At 43.9% G+C, this 22,954-nt stretch overlaps 1 protein-coding gene across 18 annotated transcripts in view; it reads left to right on the forward strand.

The window, feature by feature from the left end:
- The window catches only part of LOC108152129 (basement membrane-specific heparan sulfate proteoglycan core protein), a 98,435-nt gene that overhangs the window by 37,519 nt on the left and 37,962 nt on the right, over positions 1-22,954 (forward strand). The window contains exons 1-2 of one of the 18 annotated variants that reach the window (XM_033386161.1): positions 2,320-2,448; positions 8,523-8,685. The exons of the other annotated variants lie outside the window; for them this stretch is intronic. Coding sequence (XP_033242052.1) covers positions 8,583-8,685 — 103 coding nt within the window. The 5' untranslated portion in view covers positions 2,320-2,448; positions 8,523-8,582. Of the gene's footprint in view, positions 1-2,319; positions 2,449-8,522; positions 8,686-22,954 lie in introns of those variants that run through there. 18 annotated transcript variants of the gene reach the window in all.

The raw sequence follows: 22,954 nt of genomic DNA on the forward strand, positions 1-22,954 counted from the left end.
TCCTGCCACGCATCTCCCTTGAATGAACACAAGACTTGTCCCCGAAGAATGGATGAATGATTCATTCGCACTGTTGTGTGGCATTGGATTTTATTCGAACATACCGAATGGATAAGTCATCTGGGTTAATATATCTTTTATTTCAGACTCTGATTGGTCTCTCTTTCGGCTCGTCTCGTGTTTTAATGCTCTCTTCATTCTTGTGGGGCTCTGTGGTTGTGCGGTTCTGCAACGAGTACTCTTACGATATGTGTGGATGCAACACGAGAGCATTACGATATATAGGGAGCCCGCTCCGTTTGTTGTCGCTCTCTGATATTTGAAACTTTCGCAATGTTTTTATGATTGTCGGTTTGGTTGTTTTTCGGTTTGGTTTCTGATTCTGATTCTGGTTCTGGTTCTCGTTCTCGTTCTGTGTTTCTATTTCTGTTGAAAGTGCGTCAATGGATGCTGTGCACAGCTTGCACTTGAAGCCGCGTGTAAGTTGTGTGCTCTTTTTTTATGATTATGCAAACAACAAAACTCATGCTTGCCACCGAAATGCGGCAAGGCGGGTGGAGGGGGGAGGTGGGAGGGTAATGTAATTACATTTCGGAGTCGACTCTCCATCGCATATTTTGCCCATTTTGTAATTTGGTATTCAAAGTTATATTTATGGCGCTTTTTCCATCTATGTATGTACATATCTCTCGTTGTATGTTTTCTGTGTGTTTCTGTGTGTTTCTGTGCTTTCTGCGGTCGCATTGAATTGCTTGATTAAATTTTGGCCAAAAGACACTTGGACTTGGCGCAGCCAGCTCTGCAGCACCTCTGAAAGTCCATGCCACACCACCCACAGGTGGGTCGAGTCAATTAGCAACTCCATCGTCGCCGCGACGGGGCTGGCTCTTGTGTTAAATGGCTGCAGATTTCAATGCTCCGACAACGAAAGTGCCAAATGCTGGCCACATGGCGGAGTGCGAGTGCCTCGTATGCAAATTGAATTTGCCAGCCAACGCTTTTCGCTTTTCGCTTTTCCTTTTTCCTCTCTTCGTTTTTCAGTTTAGTTTAGTTTTCCTTTCGCCTGTTTTTCTCGACCCAACGCCACAAAGGGGCGAAAATTAAGCCAAAAACAAGAAGGGAAAACAAAAGGAGTCGTTGCAGCACACAAAATATAGAATAAAAATGCACTCGAAAGTGGGACAAATAGACCGCAAGGATACCATGGAATTGTAAGAAAAAATGGTAGTAGAAATGGCAGGAAGGAAAGGCAAAAACCCAAAAGTGGGATCAGATACAGATGCTGATGTAGCTATGGGAATCAAGAATGAAGACTCAAAATGGCTAAGCAGTGTAAAGCAGTGACGTTGCTACGCTGCACAAATTTCTCATAAGCGAATGACACGAGCACAAGGAATATTCGCCAGGAAAGATTCCGATAATTTTACATTGTTTATCGAACAGGTGTCTCAAAATAACTGAGATTTGGGATTTGTTTGGGTTTTCATGATAAATAAATCTATAAATATGTCGTCAATGTTAACGATTTTTTACGAAAACCTATTGGTTTTCCCAGTCCCACGGTAATATTGGCTGCTTTCCTGTTTACTGAACGACAAATCTAGCCCCCGTCGAGCACACCCTTGCTGCTTTGTTTTGGCGCGGATGATGATGAAATCATAAAAAATCATAAAAGCAAACAATGGGCACCACCACCCATGAGGCTGTGCATGTCTGATGAGTGCTTTCCATGTGAGTGTTTCTTTGTGTGAGTGGGTAAAAAAGTGAAAATCTGTGGCCGCGACTTCCGTTGACGCTGCTGCTGTTTCCTTCTAGACAAATGTGTGTGGGTGTGAGATTACTGCTTTACGAGTGAATGAATCAAGCCATAAGCAGTGCAAAGCAAAGCAGTGCAGTGCTGGGGTGGGAGGGGATAGGGCGGCTTAAGCCCTTCACGCAGACGTGGAGAACGAAAATCAGTAAAAGGCCCAGCAGCATGCTGCAAGCAACATTACATCGAAAGCCCGGCAACACTCTACGAAGCAGCACGAACCTTTGGCAACATGTGGCCTCAGACTGGGCCAAGAGCTCACCTGGTTGGCTGTGGTCCCTCGTGCGCTTCGTCCGAGGGCTTCGTGAGTCGTTCGTTCGGCTATATTGCCCTCGTCGTCATCGTCGTCGCATCGTCGTCGCATCGTCGTCGCATCGTCGTCGCTTCGTCGGCGTCGCGTTGGCGCCTGCTCAACGCTGCTCAAGCGTTTTGGGGCCGCGCGCTGCAGCGCTGCGGAGCTTGCGCCTGCTGGGGCTCGTCGCCGCAGCGTCAGTTCAACGTGAAGCGTTTGCGTGTGCGTTACGTTGGCGCGTGTTTCTGCTTCAGGCTGCCACCAGCTATCGGCATCCACACATACACACAGTCCACTGTCCACAGTCCTGTGACTGCAGTTTTTCAAATTTCCAATTCGATTTTTCGTAAGCAAAAACATACCGCAATAAAGTGCCGCGTACGCCTGTACTTTTTTTGTTTTTAATCTGTTTTTTTTAATTGTGTACAAAATTAAACTACAACTAAAAAACAGAAAATATACAACAAACAAATATATCTGTTCAGCTTTTGGAGTGCTGTTCTATGTGACTGGATCATTGCAAGCCCCGAAAGGATCCTGAAATCTTACATATTGTGCAATTTTTGAGAGACAAATTATTTGCCATTGGCGCTCGTTTTTTGGAGCTAAAGTTTTTTTATGGCTTTTCCGCTCAGATTAGCTATCCGTTGTGGGGAGAGTGTGCTCTTCTTCCTACAATCTCTGGGGAGAGATTTGCTTATCTTTCTTTTGCATATGCAGACTCTGCTGGAATTCCAGAGCAGGTGATGTTTGTTTTTTGAAAGCGATTTCGTGAATTCCCCCGGAAAACGATTCATGGCAATTCCAGAGAGCAAGAAGCTTAGATTCCTTTTCTCAAAACTGATTGAAAATTTAAAGGTTTGAATAAGGCATTCGTTTGGTTACAGAAAGTGGTCCTCCTAGCCGGATGCTTAGTCCAATTTTTTCTGATTTTTGTTAGTCAGTTTACAACAATGTAATGTTTATTACAACATTTTTGTACAATAAATACTCAATTCTTACATCAGTTTCCATCAACACCTACCAATTCCTTAATAAGTTTAAAAGTATTAAATATTTCCCCGAATTCCAATGAGAAAAAAACAAAGCTTCTTTTCTCATTTCAATAAAAATGGTTTAGAAACACAAAAATGTTAAATTTGTATCAGTTTAAACAAATAAACCTGTACCATATTTCAGCATACATATGTTTATGATCCAATTTTCTCTTGAAATTATTAAAGATTTGTCTCTAAGGGAAATTTGCGTTAGTTTTCTGAACGTCTAGCGCTGTCTTCAAACTTTTTCAAACTCTGTACCGCTTCTCGTGTTTCAAAAGACTGTGAGTTTCAGTTTCTTTTCTTTGAAATCATTTGTAGGCCAAAACGCTGATTCCGCTAAAAACTTGTAACCGATCTCATGCAGCAGCTTCATCCTAAGCAGACAAATCCGAGTGAATCTTCGGAAAATTCCGTAATTGCGTTCTCATCCCAGAAATGTGCTTATACTCTGAAAAAACGATATTTGAAATATGTAACTAAAGCCGAGAAAATATTGAATTTTTTGACCACAACAAATACGACGATATTCTGCGATATTTCGTAGAACTCCATAGACATGGGACAATAGAAAAACGATGCATGTTCCTCTAAAGCGGAGAGTGTAATCATTCCCTGATGAAAGGGCATCCAATTATTTGCCACTCGATTATTCGTTTTCCCACACCGATTAATGCTGGCTTACTTCTAGCCACATTTTGTGGTTCTTACGGCGCTTGTTCTTGCTGCGGTTGTTCTTGCTACTCGATGGTTCGATGTGGTGGCTGTTGGTTTTGTTGAGTCTCTTGCCTGTTGCCAGGCCATAAATCTCCATCCAAGAAGTCGATTTGGCTTTGGATCGGGTCAGATCGGTTGGGCTTTCTGTATACGTAAATATACATATGTTAGTAAGTGAGGGCTGCAGAGGAAACGTAAAGAGAGATTAAGCAAATAAATCTCGATCGCTCACGCAAGACAAACAAGCAGGGGCACAGATAGGGGAAACAGGGAAGCAGGGCACAGAGAAATGCTAAATATTCCTGACACTGATTGCACCTCTGATGTGTCGCCTCTCTCCCCATCTGCAGCTCCATCTCCATAGGTTGAATGTGCCCCCCAAAATAGCCAACGGGGGAGTGGTTGGCCGTAAGGTGACTAGACCCTGTGTCTAAGTGATCGCTGACAAATTTTCCTGCCCTCTGCACGACAAAAATATCCATCCAAATATGGACGAATACGAATAAGAGACTATTTTCGTTGCCATCGCAAAGAACAAACAAAATGTGTGCTCTGCTGCTCTGAATTTTGTGGCCTGTGCATGGAATGCTTCTTCAGTGTTTTCGGGCTCTTGGATTCCTCAGAGCTTCTGTTCTATTGGATCTTTCGGCTCTTCATACAGCTGTCGAATGCAATTTGCTTGGGTCTGCAGAATGGTGTTCATTGAAATGTTTTCAGGATCGCTTCGTATCGCGGGAATCGTCTTGCGCATTGGTGGGAAACGTGCGCGACTTTAATGTCGACGTTTGCGCTTTTTCCGACAGTATTTGAATTTCGCTTGGGAGCGAAGTTGAATTCTGGTAACATAATGTTTCATGGCGAAGGTAAACCAATGATTTCAAGGTTAAGAAAAGATGGAAAGATCGAATAGAAAGAAAGGAAACTACAGATTCGTTTGCAGTCTTTCATGGGCTGCTGCTGTGTTGGAAGCAGTTGTTTTTTCAAGCAGTACAGAAGAGTCTGCTCATTTCCCGCTAGAGGTTTTTGATGCGCTGCTTTGAAGGTGGGAACTTGCGATATTCTCGTACACTGTACTCTTTGAACAGCAAATTAATGCAGCTGAAACTATTTGCCTACAGTTGGGGAAGCACTGAACATGTATATGAGTCTAATCTGAGTTTTCAAGCATACAGTTCTAAGCGGAGGAACAGAATACGGGAGAAACAAGCAGTTCGATAGGTGTTCTTATTAAAGCTGCTAAGACTTTTAGGCTTACGGTTACCAAAGCACTGGTAGGTGCTAGAGAGGTACTTTTAAAAGCACTGAATATAAGCAGATTCAACCGACTCCCAAGTGAAACTGCAGTCTGTCATGAACTTAAGTGAGAAGGAAGGACTCAAGCAGCTCGAAGTGCAGTTTGAGAGACAAGCCAGCAGACTGCTTGCAGTTTTTCATGATTTGTACTGTTTAAGATGGAAGAAAAAAGTCTCCATTGAGGAGCTTAGCAGGCATTTCTTTTCCATTTCCCGCACTTCTTTAGGAAAGAAGCCTATTTAGCACTTCAGAGTCTAAAAGAAAAATTGGAATCCTTCATTTGCTTTTGCAGCCCCTTTATTTCATGCCCCAAAAGTCGAATATGTTATGAGGCAGTGCCTTGCAGAGTCAAAGGAGTTGTTGCAACCGCTGCCGCTGCTGTTGGAGTTTCCCGGCAGCTGCTGCTGCGTTTTGAAATATGCATCATTAATTTTAATGACTGTTAATATGGTTTAGCAGGATACAGTGGACTTAATAGCAATTTATGTTCCTAATGACTCTGGGCAGGCGGCGACTGCGCCAAAAACTCATCATTAGACAACATGCGAAACCGGCCATGACGAGAACCTCATCGTCCTTCTGCTACTCCTGTCCCACTGTCATGTGGGTGGAAGTGGAGGTTTTTGAATGGAGATCGGTGAATAGCCGTGAAAGAAGCATCTCTTCTTCGCATCTCATTAGTGGAGGAATGAGATGCTCCTACTGCTTCGGTCTAGGCTTCGACCATTGTGCAGGCCTCTGCCACCTTCGTGCAACACTAAAAGCGGCGCTGGAATTCCCCCAATTATTATGCGTAACATGTTGGGTAACCCGAAACTTGGCCGGGTCTCAGTGACGCTCTGTCGACTGGCGCACTGTTGTACTGCCACACGGTTGCTTGAGGCAACCACCACTTACCGTTGTGGACAGCTAAAAGCATTCCTTTAATGTTTAGTTAATTGAAACATAGTCGTGCAACAGCAATAGCAGCAGCAGCAGCAGCAGCAGCAACAGCAAAACTACTTTTTGTTGTGCCTTTATATAAAATATGGAAAAATGCAGGCATCTTGCCAGAAAAGCCACATAAACAACAAAGCTCTTAGGCGCGTATCTCACAGATACCGATAAAGGAAGCACACCACCCGAACACCCCTTGCCCGACTTTTGGGTAAGACAACGAGGATACCTATACCCCCGTTTCACATCTTTCGCAGTTGCGGATGCCACATAGCAGAGGAATACCCAACAATTTGAGGCACATCTATCGTCACTCAGTATCCCCGGGTCACATACACCCTTGTGTGTTTTCTGGCCCAGGGTAGCAGCCAAAACCTTTCACATTCAACAATCGAGAGTCCGACAGTCGACACTCGACTTTGCACTCGACTCGCGCATATGTCCAGCGTTTGGTCTGCTGCTGCTACTGCTGCTGTTTCTGTGTCCCTTGTTGCACGTGTGTGTGCGCCACACCCAGAGAGTGTCTAAATGCATGGGAGAGAGAGAAAGAGAGAGAGAGACAGAGGGGGAGGAGGGAGAATGCAAAAAAGTATCTCAAGTTCAAGTTCATTAGGTCTCACGGCATGTCGCACAACAACAAAAAAAGTGTTGAATAAATAAATGCCAGCCGCAATTTGTTGTAATTTATGCGCGAAACACTTTTCATTCTTCGCTTTTTTTCTGGCAAAATTTTTGAAGCAGCGGGGGGGCGGGGCAGCAAATAGGGGCACCGGGATCCCTCACCAGGAAGCAAATTGCAACCATTAATTGGTCACGTTTTAACTGTGGCAGCGGCAGAAAGGCAGTGGCAGTGGCAGCGGCAGTGGCAATGGCAGCATTAGTAATCCACGATCCAGTGATTCAGTGGCAGATTGCTAATCAAAATCATAGTCGATCATGTGGCATGGGAATATGTTTGATTAATGCCACAATGCTTGCGTCATCGATTCAGATTTCGTTTCGATTCTGTTTCAAGGGCACTTGACTCGTGTTCGAGGGGCGTGTGCCACTTGAGCATTGGATTTGGAATCGGAATCGGTTATGAGTTCTTAGCATTCCATATGTTTTGTGCTCTATGGACGGAGTGGATGGATTCTGCCACTGCAAAGATCTCTCAGTAGATTCCAGAATCAGTTACTTGATTTGCAAAAATTTGTCGTTCGATACAAATGAACCTATTCTTCTGGTGCATTCATCTATGCATCACATTATTTATCGCTCCACTGAGAAGAATTCGATTGCTATTATATTCATGAAGCTATCATTGGATGGATCCACTAAATATCTATCGAGCTGTTATCGGTCCGAATACCAATTTCTCTACCTTACTCTCAGTCTCTGCTTATTTATTTACAAGTGCCATTTATTTTCAATCCGCTTTCAGGCTTCAATAAAATAAATAAAATGCCATCAAATTCAAAATCAAAAAATAGCTTAGCAATCTTTCAGATTGATATCTCCCTATCGACTTCCCCAAAGTTCCTCTCAAAGTATCTTCGTACTCCCCAGAGACAGTTCTAATGATAGATCCGCAGATAAACTTCTTTCAATCTCAGCCATATTTTTTTAACAAAAAAAAAACCATCTACGGTGCCATCTTCTTTCTTTTCTTTGGGAATCATATTTATAATGTTCGCATTGCAGTCGCCCCCGACCACAGCAAAAATTAAGGGATTTTTCCCATTCTATATGGAAATATATTTTTAAGAATTTTCTTTAGCCCAACAATTGAATGCTGATGAAGGCCTCCGCAGCGGGGGGCAGCCGGGGCAGCCAGGGGCAGGCACCCACTTGATGAGGCAGGAATGTGAACTTGAAGGTTACAGCAAATGGGTTGGGGGCTGAAGGTTGTGTTGTGTTGCGTTTATTTAAAATTAAGCCAACACTTAATGTGGCACAAACACAGAGAGAGAGTGAGTTGCTCTTTCCTGGTGCTCGTCCTTCTCCTTCTCGTTCTCGTTCTCCTGCTCCTGCTCCTGCTGCTCCATAGATAAAAACGGAAGTGTCCAATGCTATGGTCCGGACGGGATGGCTGCTGCCTGCCACTAAAATGGTTGTTGTGGGGGCATGAGCATGAGAGGCCCTCTTCATTGCTTTCATTTGTAGCGGAAATGTGTGTTAAAGTATCCTTCTCCTTTATTGTCGCTCTTGTCGCCTCCTGTTTGCGGAAGTGTCGCCTCTGTCCGGGGGAGACGGGGGTGAGAGGTCGTGTCGCCTGCTGTGATTTTTATGCGCCCCACAACAGAAAAGGAACAGAAAAGGAACAGAAAAGGAACAGAAGAGGAACAGAACAGAACAGAACAGAACAGAACAATTCTCCAAGCACTCCAAAAGCTGCTGATGTTTGTTTTTTCAGTGGTATCCTCTGAAAGAAACAGCTCTATCCTTTTACTCGTAGCTTGAGACCGGCTTACGCATCCGCAGCACCCGCATCGATATCCGCACCCACACATCCGCAATGGGTAGGCGGCTGTGGGCAGCAGCCCTGTGGCTGCTGTGCTCCCTCCTGGCCCTCGAGCGGCCCGAGAGCACTCAGGCACGTGGCACATGGATCGGCTTTGGTAAGTTCTTGTTCCTTCTCCACTCCTCCCACCGTGGGGGAGCCACCAATTATATATAGATAGTCGTAACTGAACGATCGATTAAATCGAATCAATCGAGTCCCCCCAATGGGAGAGATGCGTGTGGATGCGTGATGGCCACTCGATGGCAATTCATTTCAATCGTACGAATGGCATTCGCCATTCATCCCATTTTAATTGCTCCACAAGTGACAACAATTGCCACATGGGGAAGGAATGCAGCTGCAACAGATGACGATGGCGATGATGATGATGATGATGATGCAGAGATTGGAAGTGCAAGTGCCTCGACTCGACTCGACTTGTCTCTTCTCGTCTCTTCTCGACTCGACTCTCGAGTTGAGTCTTGCGCAAATCTAGGCTAATTGTTTGTCGCTGTTGTAATAATGATGCCAGCCACCAATTAATTTGCACAAACATCTTAATTTAAAAACAGCGTGAAGAGCCGCACTCTACAGACTTGCAACACCATAGACACACACACACACACACACACTCGCGGATAAGCTGCCACAATCTAAGAATAGAATGTGCCATCATTTTGATAAGAAAGCGACAAATAATGCTATACTGCCTCAACAGCACTCGATCCTCTGTAGGAGAGAGTTCCTACATATGTACATATGTATTGAGGAGAGTCCGAGCAGAGCAGTCTGTAGAACAGACAAATGGTGCCGCGAAGTAGTTCCTCCATTTTAGAGATTGTTAAAAGATCCACAAACAAAAGGTATCTGAAGTAACTAAATGCGCTTTTCGTTCTGTTTGGACTGGAATGAATTATAATTCTTAAAACTATGTCCTTTCCACAACCTTAGAGATAAGTGGAAGAGATATTTAGAAGAGTTATACACAAAAAATCATTTCAATCGCATAGTTATTTCATCTTAAACGAAGAAGGAATGTACAAACGAAAATCCTCCCATTTTAAAGATGTATATATTGCTCTGTCATTCCATAAAAAAGTATTTGAAACGCCGACTAGATCCTGTTCTGATCAAAAAAGTTGCACAAAAAAGGAACACCTATGAAGGTCCTAAGTAGTGCGTGATTCTTTATGAATTGAATGACATCCAAAGATATCTGTAACTTCATCAAATACTGAAAATACCATCTCGAAACGGGCCTAAGGTGCTTCCCGGAATCAAAGTCTTGCTTCCGCCATGCTGTGCTTTGCCATCGTGCTAACTGTTTTTTCTAGGCCTTTGGTCACGGTCAGTGGGAGAAAGATCAGAGAGAGACATCGGATACACCAGGAATAGAAACAGCGAAAAGCCAAACAATAGAGGGGAACCGCCACCGACTGGGAGGAGATGAATGTGCATCTCTGAAGAGAAATTAAAAACTGTTAGCTGTCGGGGCTGAAGTCAAGGGGAGGGTACTTACAATAATGTCATCCTTGACTTCATTAAACGTAACTTGATCTCAATTGAAGAAGCTGCAGCCTCAGCAGGCAGCAAGCAAACAAACAGAGCCACGAGATATGTAGATAGATACGCGTGCTTGTAGAAAAACAAACCATGAGTATTTTCTGCACTATCGTATAAGAAATAGCTCTAAGTCATCATCATTCATCATCACTCCCCTTAGATCTCGTTCAACACACATGCCACACACACACACACCATTCAGTGATGACAATAACTCTCTGAGTTTGATAGATAGTTGACAAGATTTGATAACTGATAACTTTCGATAACTGATTTTTAGCCTGATTTGACAGTCGTCAATCGAAGGATTCTTCATTTGTCATAATTTATTTTGAATTTTTATAGATTTATAACTAATCTGACCAGTGCAGCTGTGACAACTATCGATAAGATTCGATAGCAAATGCACTACGAAAGCATTCCTTGATTTTCCTTAATAGCGTGTAGAATTCCATCACGAGTCTCGCATTTCAATTGCTTGGGAATATATTGAACTTATTCGAATTTTCGATTACTGTCGATAACTATCGATAGGTTTAAAGTAGCGCTAATCAAAAGCAAAGACAATCCTTAGGCTTAGCGTAATGTGGAACTCATTGGAATGCACTTCTACTCCATTATAGGGTGTCCAATTGTCGTTGTGCTTGCACTGGGAACTTTTCAATCCGGGATTACTTATTTGGCTTTTGACTTTGGCTGTTTGTTGCTCAGAATTGCTGCTAGAGAAGAATGAATTGAGAAATGTTTATTTTTAGTACAATGTGCCACACACAGAAACCACACACAGAACACACACACACACGCACACACACACAGCATGCGCCTTGCTTCTTGCCCCCTTGCCTCTTGTGGAAGCAAGTTTTCTGGTTGCCTGCTCTAAGCGCTTCCTGAAAGCCAAAGCCAAAGCCAAACGCCAAGTGAAATGTAATGAAATGAAATGAGATCTGCTGAGACTCTTGAATAAATAAATGCTAAAGGCAACAGTTGTTGCAAAGAGAGCGAGTGAGGGGTGGAGAGTGCCAAAGGGGCAGAGTGTGTGGCAAGTTGCATGCTCATGCGCTGATGTAAGCGCTTGGCTTCGAGAACAATTAAAAAAAAAGCTTTCAAAGGCAATGCATCTGTGCCTTGAAGTGCATTTTCTATTTACAGTTGGGCAAGCACTGTGTGGCACTCACACACACACATGGCTCTCCAACTGCAAGCAGGTAGCAGGCAGCCAGCAGCCGCTCTCCTTTCAACGCTCTTTTCAGCTCTTTTTTCAGGGTTAACTCTAGACATTACACTTGTCGTTTGCTTGTTTACCGTTTGGATTGTTTGCCTTTGCCTGGCGTTTGCCCGTTCGCAGATTAAAGTTTTTCTGGCCGAGATTCTTTTGGCATACCGTGTAGCACCGCGTCTGAGAGGAAGGGTATGACTTATACTGCAGGCACGAGGGTATCAAACCGATCTGTTGTATCCCCAAGCCTGCAATATGCATCACATTCTGTTTTGAAATCTAGGAAAATGACCTAGGAAGTGTTACTATAGCAATTGGTCCTTAGCTGCACATAGATAGGAGTGTTGTCGAGTGCTCCGCTTGCACTCGTTTGACTCGCGCCTAGTCCTATCCATCTGATATAATTCATTCAAATGCGTACTCACTACAGCCAAAATGAGTAAACGGCTTTGATTTCTTTCTAATGCTTTCCCATTGCCCTAAAACGGTGGTTATTAGTGGGTAATCCTTAGTCGCATTGCCAAGGGTCTCTGCCCCACTCATTTGTTCTGGCTGTTCTGGCATTGTGCTGTTGTGTTGGGTGGTGTCTACACACATGTGTCGGCGTGTGCAGTGCACGGAGTATCTGGGAGAACCCTTCACTGGCCGACGGGCGAATAGATTCTGCCTTGTAGTAGTATGACTTGTATGTAATTTGATGCTTATGCCATTAACAAAAATGTCAAAACGTCTAAATGCCAGGGGGCACTCCGCATGCCCCGTTCTAGCATACACTCTCCCATCCCTTTACGACAACTCTCTGTTGCTGCCACCGCTCTTTGCGGGGCACGTAATTTGCTTGTTGCTTGAGAGCGGGCGGCGCGTGCGAAATGTCAAGAAAACTGCGTTCGGAAAACTTTTCGCATGTTGTTATTTTTTCTTTCTTTTTTCGCAATGAGATTTGATATTTATGGAGAGTGAAAACTGGAAAAAACTCCCCAGACGGAATAGGAATCGGAATCAGGAATAGGAATCAGCATCAGAGTCAGGACTCAGGGAAAGGAATAAGGATCACAAGGAAGTGGAAGTGGAAGTGGAAGTGGAAATGGGAAATGTGTGCGAAACATTGTCGCTGACAATGGGCACCCCAGAAAGAGAGGAGAGAAATTTCGTGTTTAGCTGATTAAATACGTGACTTAATTCTTTGGCTGACAGCAACAGTCTGCGCTGCCCCCGGCAGTGCTGCTATGAGTAGCTTAAAGATACACTTTGCATCAACCAGACCTCAGATACATGCAAATTTATGCAGCTTGCAAGTGCAATTTGAATTATTATTTGATTGGGCCCCTCGACTGCTATGATCTCTCGTATCTGTGTTCTGTTCTGTTCGATTGACAGGCTGACAAACACTTGGCCTTCGATCGAAGAAGTATCTGCTGGATACGCTGATTCCCAATGCATGCTGTTAATTGCAACAGTATCTGTAGCTGTAGCTGCACGACGTGCCCTGGCGCAATATGTATCTTATTTATTAATTTGTGCCTCAGTTTCCATCGCCTAGCTCTTGTCATTCTATATCTATCTATTTTTACTTATTTGCCGCTCTATGCAAATGCCAGACCAGACGCTGACAGACCTGCATGACAACGACAGCAACAGAAACAGCGACAGAAACAGCGACAACAGACAACCGACAACCGACATCCAGCAACGAGCAGACCAGCGACAACCGACACAGCCGACAAAACCGACTTTGAACAGCAAAAGTGAATTTACGAGCACAATGCAGATGCAGCCAACAGCAACAGCAACAGCAACAGCTTCAGATACAGTTCCAGAAACGGCCATAGATACAGTCATAGATACCGCATAATGTATCTAGCAGATACGAGCGGCCTGCTATCCAACTATTCATCCATCCATCGCGTCCATCGAAAAGGGAAACTGCGGCGGCATTTGAATTGCGAAAAAGGAAATCAATTTGCAAAAAGAAAAACAAAAGAAAAGCTTATGCGAAGAAAGAAGAAAGAAGGGTGAAGAGTGAAGATTGAAGGGGGACGGTAGTGGTAGAGAGTGGAGGAGTGGAAAAGGTATGGGGAATCGAATATGGTCATACAGGGAATTTATAGAGCGATAGGCGGAGAAAAATAAACACATTTAAATTTACAAATGGAGAGAAGGAGAGAGAATGGTTGAAACCAGGAAGCAGATCAAAAGATACCGTAAAACTAAGAGATATAGCAACGATAAAAGTACCTTGAATGATAGCTCTAAAAATAAAAATATATAGATAATAAAACAGCAATGATGTGCAAGCGGAGAAAAACACACAAATAATAAGCAAAGGATCAAAAAGCAGAAGAGAAAGTTACCTTTAATCTGTACCTTTTCAATAAACCGCCGAAAGATATGGCAGAAAAAAGTTATAAGAGCTCAAGATAGAAGATAAGCAGAATGATAAAAGATACAAAGATAAATGAACAGACAAAAGATATGCAGAGAAAGCTATATAGATCGAAAGAACAAGACAGAACGGGGATATCAACTGATAGATAGATCCATAGATACATTGTGTACAAAAACAAAGATACATACCTTAAGAGATAAAGGTAAAAATGCAATGGTGGCTTGGAAAATGGCATTGATTGGAGCGAAAATCATAATCATAAATAATAGTCTAAACAAAATTTGCACTCCTTTCCCCCCACTCTCCATTCTTACACTCTTACACTCTTACACTCTTACACTCACACTCCACCCACTCCCCACTCACACATCATTCACACTCGACTCCATCCTCGAATTATTCATTCACACACACACGAGGAATGCCTTCCATTTGCATTCAATTTCAAGATTTCTTGGCTGTCATCGCACCTGCTTAATGGGAGTAATTTCCCCCGACCAAATTACAGGGTATTAGTCGTGTCGACAATGCGCTCAAATTGCGGGCTGCACCCAACAGTCGACGGCGACGGCGACGGCGACGGCGACAGCGACGACGACGACGACGACGACGACATTACTGGGTTACTGGGGGGGGCAGGCAGCGTCAGCCAGCAGCACAAGCTCTATATTTATGTATGCACTCGCTTAGAGTCTTATAATTTTTGTATGAAATTTTATCAGCAATGCAAAAATCTGTAAAAGCCCACCCCGGTCCACCCGCCAGTGCCCCGTCTATGGTGGGGGTTCGTTATCTAAATGACGGAAAGAATTTTAATCGAGCATCCAAAACGATAAACGATGGCGTCGGCAAGCACCAGAAAAAAGATCAGTAAAAGGAGAAGTAGAAGGAGAAGGAGAAGGAGGGACTGTGTCCCGAGATACATACATATGTACATACTATGTATAAATGTATGTCTGAACAATTTGTAATTGCTATTACAGGCAGCTTGACATCATCGCCTGACAGCTGATGCCGTGATAATGATTATGATGATGATGATGATGATGATGATGCAGCTGCTGCCCGATGATGTCAATGCAAATACCAGAAGTCGAGCGCTAAGGAAAGATTGTGGAAAAGTGAGAGAGAGTGGGATAAAGATAAACATAGAGACAGAGATAGGGATACGGATAGGGATACAGATAGAGACAGCTACAGAGAGGGACAGAAGCATCAAAACCATACAAATTGTATGGTTGAATGTGCAATTCATTCAACAGCAAAAATGTCGAGCCATTCGAAAGAAGTGAACAGAAAACGGATCCTATCTCAGAAAATCGCCTGTTTTGGTGGTTTTGGCTTATCGGAAGCTCAATAAAAGCTGATAATCAAATCGAATCGAAAGTGCATTCCAATGGAATGAAACGAAAGCAAAATTTGAATACGACCCCACAGCAGCACATTTTTCATTTTTCATGCATCAATGCAATCATGCATTCAGAATTCTTGTTCTTACGCGATCGGAATGAATCATGTGTACGAGGAAGGGACTCAATTGCAAAATCGATTATATTTAAAACAAGCGATAGAACAATGCGAGTGGAGTCAGTCGCTGGTGGATGCCCCTTGATTCGCTCATTCATCAATTGATTGCTTTGTGCCTCATATGAATCATACAATGATATCTACGAGTAAGTATTAATTGATGTACGAGTATGCTTGGCCAGGGCTCAATTATTCAGAGGGCTCTACACTTCCAATGAGCACCTAATGTGCATACATATGTATGTCAAATGATCACTGAACGTAACTGATCAGTTAACGTATCCATCCTTAAAGCCCTTAAAGTTAAGAGCTCTCGAGGGATAATAAGGAATGTATGAAAGTATGATTCGCTATGTTCCCTACTCTTTTGCCATTGCGTTCTTCCCTACTGGTACTCGAGTTTAACTCTAATAGATTTTGTATGAATCGCCATTCGTTTAGGGCTACTTTATAGCTGGGCACAAATCTCCCCATCCCACCCTATCCCATCTCTCCCTCTTCATCGCTCCCTGGCTGCCTGGCTCTCTGGCACTCCCACTCCCCTCTCAGCTTTCCATTTCCATCGACATATGTATGTATAACTAAATATTTTCATTTGTTGGCCTCTATGGTCCATCCATCGATCAGCTGTGTTCTGATTCATGAATCATTTTGGAAAACGTTGCTCCGTTTGCATACGCACTCGTATGTATGTATATGTTGTGCCATGTTTTTGGCATTTGGCAATGAACTTCATCCACAGAGAGGGGTGTACATTCAAGAGGGTCGTGCAGAGAGAAGGCAGAGAGTGTCTGAAGGGGGCGGGCTGTGGGCAAAGGATGAAGCGTGTCCTGCCTCAATCATAGAAATTGTTCTGCGGTTTGCCTCCACACAAATATTTGGTCACACACAAATTGCTATTATGGTTATGTGGTACCCACCCACTTACCCCTATTCTCCTCTCTCCTCTTTCCCACTCCAACTCCCCTCCTCACTCTATCTCTCTCTGTCTGTCTGGCTGTCTGGCTGTCTGTCTCTTTCTGCCTGGCATTGCGTGCTCTGTTCGCGATGATTAATGACAATTTTTGGATTGAACCGTGTCTCTCCCGCCTCCTCTCCATACCCTTTCTCTTTCCCCTCGAAATATCCCTACTTATGGCTACTCCTTTCTCTATCGCATGTGTGTTTGTGTGCGTGTGCATTCCTGCATGTGTATCTGTGTGTTTTTGACGTCTCGCTGGCCGATAACATTTAATTGCTCAGCGATATATCATAAGATAGCGACCGTCGGACGACCACGACTCGACTGCTGAAATGGCAGCCACTTCAAGACTTGAAAGTTAAATATATAAATTGTATTAAATATTTGCGAGTACAGAGGCATTTTATGCATTTTCATTCGGCCATTCAGTCCCAACATCAACATCAACATCCCCCCCCACAGCCACTGCTCCCAATCCAATGGCACTCCCACTTTCCACATCCCACATCCCACTGCCACTGCCACTCCAAATGCAGTCAAAGTCAACAACTCATAAACCAACAGGAATCACGCATACGACATGTTGTATATGTAGAAATGCTGCGGAGAGAAAAGAATAATACACTGACAAAAAAGAATAGTATGCCTGTTAATGATGGAACAAAGTGTTGAATAATAAGAATGAATAAGCACAGAATGAATAAAGAACAAAACTGATTTATAAAAATATGAAAGAAACCAGCAGAAATCCTACGAAATGAGTTCGAATAAATGGGTGTTCAATGCGAAATGAATCATTTTGTAAAGCTAAACTTATCCGAGTCACTCGAACTCTCAACAAATGCTCATTATCTTCAGGTTCATTCGCTTCTCATTCGCTAATTAATACAAATATGAAAGAAACCAGCGGAAATCCTACGAAAGGAGCTCGAATAAATGATAAATGGGTGGAAAATGAATCATTTTGTAAAGCTAAACTTATCCGAGTCACTCGAACTCTCAACAAATGCTCATTATCTTCAGGTTCATGCGCTTCTCTTCGTTTAAACGTTGCTTTTTTGGGCCCAGAAATTCCCTCAAATGCATTCGTGTTCATGTCTTCATATCCATTCATTTGCAGATCTCAGATAATGATATTATCTTCTGATATTCAGGATTTTTTGCATGTAAGGATCATATGTATGTACGTCGATATCTCTCCCTAACTTTGTGGCTGTTAAGAACCGCCGCTGTTCATACAAATGTATGGCCAATTTTCCGGCCAAGCCTCATTAATTGTTCCCTTCTGCTGTTGGTTGCTGCGGAGGTTTCGTTCCCTCTCTTTGCGGCATGCAACACCGCCAAAGTATTTAAGAAACTTGCTACAGAGCACGGGGCAACAAAATGGAGTAGAACTTGCGATTCGTTTTTGGATCTAGGCTTTGCCTTTGCCTCTGCCTCCGCAATTTGGTTTTCGTCGGTGGCTTTGCTTTTCGGTTTTCAGTTTCCGTTTGCTGGTTTCCCTGTGACTTTTCCCTGGTCCCCAGGTCCTGTGTCCTCAGTCAGTCCTCTGGTGCCTGGCACGCGCTGACACTTTTACTTTGTCCAAAAGACGACTCGGGAGGACAAGGAGGAGGAGCCACTACCACGGGAGGCGGCAACGGCAGCCAGACTGGAAGACCGACAACCGGTAACCGACAACCGACAACCGACAACCTACAACCTACAACCTACAACCACCAACCGCCAACAACCTGCCAAAGGAATGAGCAAAGAGAGAGACGAAACAACTTAGTCCTGTTGGAGTTTTGTGCTCCGTTCGCTTGGGTTCATAAGAAGCGGGCTTGAACTGCCATATGGCATAAATTCCTTGGGTATAGATTGGGGATTCAAACAAGTGGGCAGCAAACATTTGACTGCATTGCATTTATAAATCTGTGATCTGTGATCTTCATTGAATATGGATTCCAACGGTATTGGATTCTCTCTGGAGATAGCAAAGCCAGGAGATACATATCTTTCCTGCTTTGGATTCTATTTCGAGCACTCGAACATTCGATTAGGATTTCCAGCTGTTCCTGGCTCCGACTTTGATCGCAAGCCTGTGAGAACCCTAAAATGAATAGATTTTTGTACATTTTTCGTGATCGCTGATAGGCTTTAAGTCCTCTAGTATCTTTTATATTAATCTTTAGCTATTTTTAGAAAACTCCTTACTTTCATAACATCCATCCTTCTACGATTTCTAAGATCAAAAATAAAGATATGTTCGTCCAAGGAGTCTTTCATAAAATATTGCATACTTTTGGGCTTCCCCGAAAAAGAGCATTTCCATAGTCCGTTCGTCTCTCTAGTTCTCTTCTCTCTCCCCTCTTGGGCTGAGGAAAACTTCTGCAAATTAAAAAAGAAAAACAGTTACCCCCTTTCCCTTCCCCTTTGCTTGCCCCTAAAGTCCAGCCCCTATTTGTGCGTCTCCTTCTCCGTGTACTCCGCCAGCGCAGTGTGCCTTCTTCCTTCGGCTGTGCTGTGGCAGCGGCGCTTCTGTGGCCACAAATGATAAATTTATTTAATTTGCCATAAATTGCCAGAGTAACTAAGACGACGCACGCAATGACAACGCAAATGTTGCACACCCCTCACCCCTCTCTACCCACCCTCTCTCTGTCTCTCTATCCCTCTGCCTCTCTGAAGTGTGTCTTACAGCAATAATAAAAAAAACCAAAAGAAGCAAAAGTTTATGCAAAACAAGCCACAAAAATTAACGTTTGTCACATTGCGCATGGAATGCGACAAATCAGTGGCAAACTTTAGCCCACAGACAGGTGCAGTGGCAGTGGCAGTGCCACAGCGGAGAGTTACGAGGGGCATGGCAGGGGCACACATGCCAACGTCAAACAATTTCATCGATTTAGCAGAAGAAAGACTACACGGGGAGGAGACACACGGAGCCTTTTCCCGCAAAGAGTTTTTTGGCCAACAAGTTGTCGCTGATATGGCCCATGTCTTTCTATTAGCCATGTCTCAGCCATTTATCCGATTTTCTGCTCCTGATTTTTTGGCACCCAGTATTCCTCAAGTAGTGTCCATGGGTTATATGGTATTTGTGCCACATATTTACATACATACATACGCATGTACACTACATAGGTATTTCTTAGTGGTTTTACTATCTTTAATCCAAAACGAAACCAATTCTACGTAAAGTCCAATAAAATACCACAATAATAAGCTAGGTCCATCAATTTGCGCAAAAATGTATTAAAATTATTTTGTTCTTTTTTTTTGGTATGCTTCTAGTATTTTTCTGGTATTTTCCTCAGAATTTTCCTAGTTTTTTTGCGAAATCATTCGAAGACCCATTCCGTTCTGCAGAAAGTTTTAACAAACGTAAAAGTTTCTTTTGAATAAACCAAAATCATGAATGCTCGTCCAAAGGTATCCAAGGGATATCATTCTGGTCAGAATTTTGAAACATGAGTAAAGGGTGTTTATTAGTCGGTCTGCTAAGTTTTTCACTCGTGGTTTTCTCTTATTTATGTGACATTTTCATTGTGTGTTTACGGCCTGAAATGAGTAAGTGAAATGTTGGCTAGATTGAAGAAGACCAAGAGCAAGAAGAACGCAAAGACGAAGGAGGAGGAGAGCAGGGGAATAAAGGGGTGGCAGGGCTGTGTTTCGACTGACGGTAAAGAGGTAAAAGGCTTGCCTGCCACTGCTTGAGCTACAGCAAACAGAGGCACATGCAAAGGCGCACTTAAAACTGCAGACGCCACATAATTGTCGCCCCCTACAGCAGCACCACCAGAAGCAGCACCAGAAGCACTGGCAGTGGCAGCAGCAGCATGTGCATCTGCCCATCCCCATTCTCCAATGCTCTGACAACTGTCACTGGTGTTTGACACGGTTTTGCTGCCCCCTCCCTCTGTGACTGTGTGACTGGTGCGCATCGCGAGCTAAGCAAACTGCAACCAAAACTAAACACTCGGGGCAACCTTTACGACCCCGCTGCGTTGTCCCTGCCACCAGTAGAAGCAGAAGCAGCAGAAGCACCACCAGTCCCCTATATGCCTAATGACTCATTAAATAACGCGCCACAGGGGGAACTGTGGATCGGCGGGGCAGAGAGCCAAAGTGGTAGATTGGCGGTGGAATGAGGTTTTGAGTGTGTGCATAATCATGAGCTTCGTGTTAAGCTGCCATTTTGACGTTGGCTGTTTGCATAGCCGAAACAGGCCGAACGCCAAACGCCGAACGCCGAGTGCATATGAATTTGAATATGAATATGAATAGGAATCAAGCTATCAATCAGCCCAGGCATCCATCTGAGTCGGGGAGTCTCAGTCATCCAGTGAGTATCTCCCCCGCCTGCCACTTGACATGCATCAAGCTGGGGAGGGTGGCCAGGGATGGCCAGGGCGAGAAGGCTAATAACGAAGTGAATATGATCATGAACGATGGCAGCAGCAGCAGCAGCAGACAGGATGCGAGTCAATCTCGAAAGAGACAGAACCATTCACAGATGAAGTACCCATTCCAAGAGGCCATCAGAATGAATAACAGAAAAGAACTGAAGGATGTCTTGTGTATAATACCTCATGAATTTACTATTCCCTTTAAATACCTTCAAAAGTGGCTATGGGCTTAAATGAACACTATGCAGATGCTATAATTCAGAAAATTGACAAACTTGTCCGCCTAATATCCGATTCATTCATATGGCTTCCTGCCCCACTCCTTCTGGGACAATTACTCATTACATGTGAGGCAGGAAAGATCCTCATCGGTAGGAGGATATGCCTCAGCCATTAGTCTCCCAGTCGAATCGTTGAACGGAAATCGATTAGTCATAGACATAAAACGAATGAAACGAATGGCTTATCGCTGATAGTTCTGAGCACTCGAAGCCTTAATTAAAGCCCCAGAATGGTGGTGGGTGGGGGTCATGGGGTTATGGAAATAACAGTTTTGCAGGGCAGCAGCAACGAGCGTTCACTGCGGGAGGGACTCCAAGGACTTTAAGGAGTGCTTTAAACTAGACAAAGAAAAGACTCATCTGCCCTCCAAAAAATGTCCTGCCTCCGAGTGGAGGGCGTCGCTGCGTTGTGCACTTTGCATGAAGCATAAAGCGAGTTAATGATTCGATGGCTACGATGATGAGACGCTAACGAGCAATAATCAAATCAAAGATACTTTCTATTATCAATCTGCTTGCCGCGAAAATTGCTCTTAAGCGACAAGAGGCAGTAGCGGCAGCCGCAGCAGCAACAGCAGCAGTGCCCCACTCCCCCTCCTGCCACAAACTGGGTTTTCCGACGATTTTTGTTTTTTGCTTGCTTGTTTGGTTTGTGGCACACTTGATGCCACCGCAAAGTGAAAATTTAGCTTAACCCCACATTACAGGAGGGTCAGAGGGAGGCGAAGCAGATGCTGTCTGACGGTACTCCAGCCATCCAGCCATCCAGCCTCATCTGCCCCCGATTCTTGTGCCACCTTTTAACTTGTTTGTTTGCGGCTTTTGGCTTGTTGGGCGCTTTTGCGTTTTCCATGTGCCCGCATATCAATTATCGACTCGAATTTACGCTCTGTCTTCTCCTTTCCTGGCGTTTTTTTCCGCGCTGGAATTTTCCTAAGGACTGTAAGGACGGGAGATGGGGGACGGGAGACGGGGGACGCCTCCAGACTCCGGCTACGGCTCCTGGCTTAAAGTTCAAGAGCAAGAGGATGCAGAGGATGCAGAGAATGCAGAGGAGGAAAAAATGGTCAGACGGAAGCCATGCAATGCCATGCTGATCCCATTTCAAGGGAAAAAGCGAATAGAGGAAATTCCATTTGACACCCATCGAAGAAAGACTAAAAAGAAGGTGCCACAATCCAGAGAGAAAGAGCCAGTGGCATGCAGCAGAGAAGAAAATTAAAGAATTCCCTGAAAGAATGGGGACTGGACTGTAAAAGAAACAGGCGGCTCGTAGTACGTAGTAATCAGACTAATAAACCAATCAGAGTATTTAACAAAAGAACTTTGGTAAGGAAAGTACCCGCAGTTACGCCATGAATCAAAGAGTAGTATTTTTTATGACTTGAGATGGATTTCGATTGAACGGAAACCGAGGGAACCTACCAGCGTAAACAGAAGTCCTTTTATTTACGCAGCTTGATCAGAATAAGGTAAAACATGGATCTTTATTCACTGGATATCCCATGGATCTCATGGGAATCGTATTCTTTAGTTTTGGTTATTCTTTGTCTTAAAATTCTTGACTCTCGATTTAGCCGTAGCATTCATGTTAGAATCCAATCTCTTCTAATTATTGACAGCACTATTCAAAGCCGTTTTGTATATGTATGTATATGTATATACCATGAAAAATGGCATCAATGAAGCATCAGGTGTGGGTCGAATGAGATGGATGCCGATGCCGATGCCCCCCAACTGCTGGAGCATCCAATTTTCAATCAAAGGAAAGCAAAAAGGGAACAAATAACCCTGCTCCCCCTGTGTCTTCGTCTTGCCGATTATAATTTGTTGTTTGGCCAAGGATTCGGCATCAAACGGATTAGGATCACACGTCTGGATACATAATTGGAGCCCCCTCTCGCGCCACCTGCCACACAGTTGGACCGTTTGGCAACCGAAATCCTTTTGCTGCAGACAGGACTGCCCTCTGCCCCCCTCCCAAACAAGCTATGGGCTGCCATTATTTGAATCTTTAATGTCAATAAGCCGGAACACTCAAAAAATAACAGAAATATTA

The sequence above is a fragment of the Drosophila miranda genome, chromosome XR, assembly GCF_003369915.1.
Source record: "Drosophila miranda strain MSH22 chromosome XR, D.miranda_PacBio2.1, whole genome shotgun sequence".
In the NCBI taxonomy this organism is placed as follows: domain Eukaryota; kingdom Metazoa; phylum Arthropoda; class Insecta; order Diptera; family Drosophilidae; genus Drosophila; species Drosophila miranda.